General features: G+C 37.7%; 1 protein-coding gene across 1 annotated transcript; it reads right to left on the bottom strand.

Moving 5' to 3' along the window:
- Positions 1-3,148: 3,148 nt before the first annotated feature.
- On the bottom strand, positions 3,149-4,849 carry LOC129947414 (uncharacterized). Its single transcript, XM_056057955.1, has 2 exons — positions 4,504-4,849; positions 3,149-4,443 (listed from the first exon to the last, which is right to left on the bottom strand). Exons 1-2 carry the CDS (start codon positions 4,510-4,512, stop codon positions 3,310-3,312), a joined length of 1,143 nt encoding a protein of 380 aa, XP_055913930.1. The 5' UTR covers positions 4,513-4,849; the 3' UTR covers positions 3,149-3,309.

Here is a 4,849-nt window from a genome sequence, read left to right as displayed (position 1 = left end):
AAATACTAATGCATGAAAATCCTAACCTCAAAAAAATCACCCTTTATTAGGCGCGTTCGATGACCGTTGTTGAGTAGCTCCGTGCGTTCAACAGTAATATTATACTTGAATATTCTTAGGTCTAGTATTATTGAACAATTATTTGGATGACAGATGACAGCTTTGATTTTAACTATTTTTTTAGTAATTCACTTAGTGAAAAAGATAAACCCTCTTTTTTACTTATATTTCTACAAACCAGTTGTTTACTATTTAGCTCAAGAGGGCATCACTGAAACCACCTGCCATTGGAAGATGTTCGCGCTCGAGCTTCTGATTTATGGCGATACGCGCCAAAAAAAAGACAAACATTTCATCATCAGCATCGCACTGGCAAGTTACAATCACAAGTTAAATTTGGCACAATAAATACATATGCAGGTACTTATAAGTCTTACCCTTAAAATCAAAGAAAGGAAAACAATGAGCAATAATAACAATTCCAAGGGAAATCGAGAAGTGAAGTAAGCCCTTTGAAAATTATCAAGGGACAGACACTTTTCCGTAGCGGTGTTCGTATTCTCAGCTCCGAGTACCAGGCCAGCTGAAAACGTACCTGAGTATATTGATGTTGGTAGATTATGTGCCTTGCCTGGGGCCAGTGTGGCTTAAGGTAGGTATGTAGGTATATCTATGTATGTATATAATAAAGAATTGAAGTTATTTCAGTGCTATCGCCATGAAGTACACGGTCGCCAAGAAAGACCCAATCCAATAAGCTTTGTGATACAGAAAACTGAACCAGCTCCAACAAGCGGGCAACAACAAAATCCACACAAAACGTCCATCAAAACACATAATGAATGCGATAACTGTGTGGGGACTTCATCGTCGTCACGACCGACCGACGCACAACGACGTCGTATCTCGTATAGTCGTTTGCTTGCCTGTACGGTAGATGAAGACGACGACGACGAACGCCAGCTGCCAAGTGCCAACAGCCACAACCGAGCAGGTTTCTCCTTTGCGAGCGCACATCGTGCTTCGTTGAAATAATTTCAGGCCGGTTGTGCACTAATGTGGGTTGTCTTTCTCCGGCTTGGTTGGCTTCGTTAGTCGTTTGGCTGGCTGCCTGGCCTGGGCTTGTTTTTTTCACAACCACACTCTCAAAGACCCGTCGTTGTGGTCGTGTCGCTGTTCGTCTACGTGGATGTTGGTTGTTCATTCGATTGTCGAGGCCTGCTTCTCGGTTTCGTGGCTGAGAGTTTAGTAGTCTCACAATAAACATGGAAGTGGTAAGTGTGGATCTTTGCGTTGTTGCCATAATTTGTTGTTTTTGTTGCTTCTTTATATTCTGGTTCCTTTGTGTTCTTCATTCCATGTAGATTGTTGAATAACCTATACCTATATTTTTCATTCTTATTTATTTATAAAAACAGTTTTATGTTTTTCAGAAATCAGAGTGGGCACAAGAAACAAGGGCTCGCAACATTTTAACGTTGGAAGAGCGGGTTCAAGCGATCAGAGCGTTCGATCGCCAGCCCGTTTATCAAAAAGTCGCTGATATCATGAATTGCAGCGCAAAACAAATAAGGAACATCGTCATGAACAGAGAGTCAATTTTGCTGTACTATGCCAGTAAGACGGGAGACTGTCAAGGCAGTTTTTCAAAACATAAGGATCGTACTGTTAAAATCGATCTCCTCAACCAAGTGATGTACGAATGGATTCAACGAACCCAGTCAAGACAAGACATCGGACGAATATCGACAAAACTCATCCGGACAATAGCCCTTGATATCAAAAATCACATCAAAGTTCCAAGTTTCTATCCCAATACCGTTTGGCTTGAGAATTTTATGTCAACTTATAATATCACCGATGAAGATTTGCTAAATCAGAAGGTCTACAACCGTTCGATTATGCCAAAAGAGCACCTATCGTTGAAGATATCTGACATTGTTGAGGATGTAAAACATCGGGGGGAAACAAATTATAAAGGATTATATACACATCTCGCACAAGTCGAGCCGCGCAACAATATATCATTTGAGCCTAAGGTCGAAGATAGCAGCTCTTTGCTGTTTGAAAATTCTAATTCCGGAACTGGAGATGATTATGATGAGGTTCGTGTGGTAATCGAAAATGACGATGACGAAGAAGACGATGAATATATGGTAGCTCCTTCTAAGATTAGGAAAATCGAGAAGACCAAACCTGCCAACCACACCACCGATGAAGTTGTGTGCATTGAAAGCTATGAAGACGCACTTCGACACTTAAAGCCTCTAGAAGATTTTGTACTGCTGGAGGAAAATTTTCGAGCTATCGGTGTTATTTCTCAACTTGAAGCGATTTTTAGAAATCCCGAAAGGTCGAAGACGGGATAAGTTTTGTTTAAGAAAAACAAATCGAATAAAAAATATAGGATTTTAAGAGTTCTTGTAAAAAAGTAGATTTATGTTACTTTCTTGATTTATGTAATTTTAACACACGCCAATAGTTTTAAGATTTTTTAAATAATTAAATGAAGCCTAATAATATGCAATTTTCGGTGTTTTTATTTTTTATAAACCTTTCTATTCTTAGAATAAAAAAAAAACTGGCTTTCTAAATGTTCTTCGATGGTTTTAATTTCTAACAAGTACAATATCTTCGGACCGGACGGTTCCAAATGCACTTTAGTTTTAGGTGGGTAAATGTTGCTCTCTCTTAGGGGTATTATTTATTTTAAATGGAAACTCTTGATATCCTGAGAATCTTTTAAGGAACTATTAAAAAGTTTAAATCCTCTTTACTAGCGAAAAACTTTGCTTTTTTATTTTTCCTCAACAGTTTTTAATTCGTTAATTTTAGAGGAAGAAATAACTGCATACTTTTAGGTAAATTGTTTGTGTTCGATGAATAGACTTGGGTCGAAATTCAGTTTCCCGTTTCAAAGTAAAAAACTCAGCTTCGATAATTAATACTTAACTTTAAAAATACTTTCCTCTTCTATTAAAAAAGGTGTTGGAACATTTAAAAAAAATGTGACATACTTTTAGGCTTATGCAAAGGCAACCATAATTGTACAGGTTGCAGGTAGGAAAAGACTAATATCATGACAAGTTCTTTTGTGAGGAATTAATGCTGAATGAGTTCTTGAGGTCGCTAAAAATAAATCAATTCCTTCAATTCTATAAAAACCAACATTTATTTTATAAAAATATAATATTTTTTTTATTTCAAACCTTAGTCATTTTTAAAAAGTAAGTTTATAACAGCTCTTTAAAAAGTTAAAATATTTGTAGGTATACTATAACAAAACAACTTAAAAAATCATGCCTTAAATTACTTTTGGGACTTCTCATTCAGTGCTTCTTCAAGTCTTTCAATAAGACCAATAAGCCTGAAATTTTCTTTCATCAATGCAAAATCTTCTAGCAGCTTGACACAACTTATAGCGGCCTCATGAGAGTAAATGGCAATTGGTTCCTCTTCCGGTTCTGGTTCAGGCTTTTTCTCTGGCTCTGGCTGCGGTTCAGGCTTTGACTGCGGTTCAGGCTTTGACTGCGGTTCAGGCTTTGACTGCGGTTCTGGTTCTTGTGATGCTGGCTTTGGTGCAGGCGAAGGCATAGTTTCAGGCTCAGTCTTAATATCTGTTTTCTTTTCTTCCGGCTCTGGCTGTGGTTGGGATATTTGAGCAGGCTGGTAGTTAGTTGTGTCCATATCAATTTGCATTGAAAAATCTGCGTTTGGATTTTCTTCTGGCATTACGACATTTTGAGTTGTTATAGAACTGGATGGTTTACAATTTCGTTCTTCAACTTTCATAACGATGTCTCCATAGAAATTACTCTTATCTGTTTGGTTTTTGATTTCTTCAACTTCTATCTCGGCAAAACTCGCCGTTACACCTGTTGAGCTTCTCGAATTATCACCATCATCAACAACTATCACATCTTTTGTTCCACAAACCTCTTTAACATACCGCAGAATATCTCGGATTTGTACCGAATGACTCTCCTGATAACCAATCGACATTGTTTTTGTATTGGCATCTGGCAAATTGTAGGTTGCTCTAAAATTCTGAATCCATTCTTTGTTCGGATAGAATTTTGGCAACTTCAAAGCTTTGGAAAACTCCAACGACATCGTTTGAATGAGAGTATCATTCAAATTGAAATCCGTATAATACATAATGCGGCGAATCCATTCATGAACTGCCTTTCCCAAAACCGATATCCTTACGGTTTTGATTTCATGCGGAGTTGGTGGGACTGGCTTTCGCGTTCGGTTTTCCCATTCCGCGAGAATTTCATCTTTCTGCTTGACAATCCGTTTTATTTGATCCGGACTACAGTTGAACATCCGTCCGATTTTCTTATAAACCGGATCGGCCTCATAGCGGCGAATAGCTGCAACTTTTTCATTCAGAGCAAGAACATTTTTTGGTTTGATACGATCGTCGAAAAGTACTTTGGTCTAAAAATAAATATATTAATTGTTTAATAAACAATATGGCGGCTGAATTATAATTCTTACCACACTCATAATTTTCCGTCTTGCACTCACTAGGGTTGAAACTTCAAGTAAAACTGCCAACACAAAGAATACAAAAATATCGCCGACACTCGTTGCGGAGAGGAATTTACACCGACACTCAATACAGTCAAATATAATTCTCTTTAAAGAGAATTTTCTCAATTCTGCGCCGTCGCCCCTATTATCTTAATAGGTAGGTAGCTTCTCAATCGTCGTTGTTGTGTTCGTGTACAAAAATAAAATTCAGCTATACTTATTGATTTTTCTTCTTTTTCTGAACTCCACTGACTGAGCAAATGCAAACTACACAAAATAACAATCAATACCCACAATGCCACAGTTGTTG

Source organism: Eupeodes corollae, chromosome 2, assembly GCF_945859685.1.
Source record: "Eupeodes corollae chromosome 2, idEupCoro1.1, whole genome shotgun sequence".
Taxonomy (NCBI): Eukaryota; Metazoa; Arthropoda; class Insecta; order Diptera; family Syrphidae; genus Eupeodes; species Eupeodes corollae.
The sequence above is the reverse complement of the archived record's forward strand: the minus strand, read 5'-3'. Positions and strand labels throughout refer to the sequence as shown.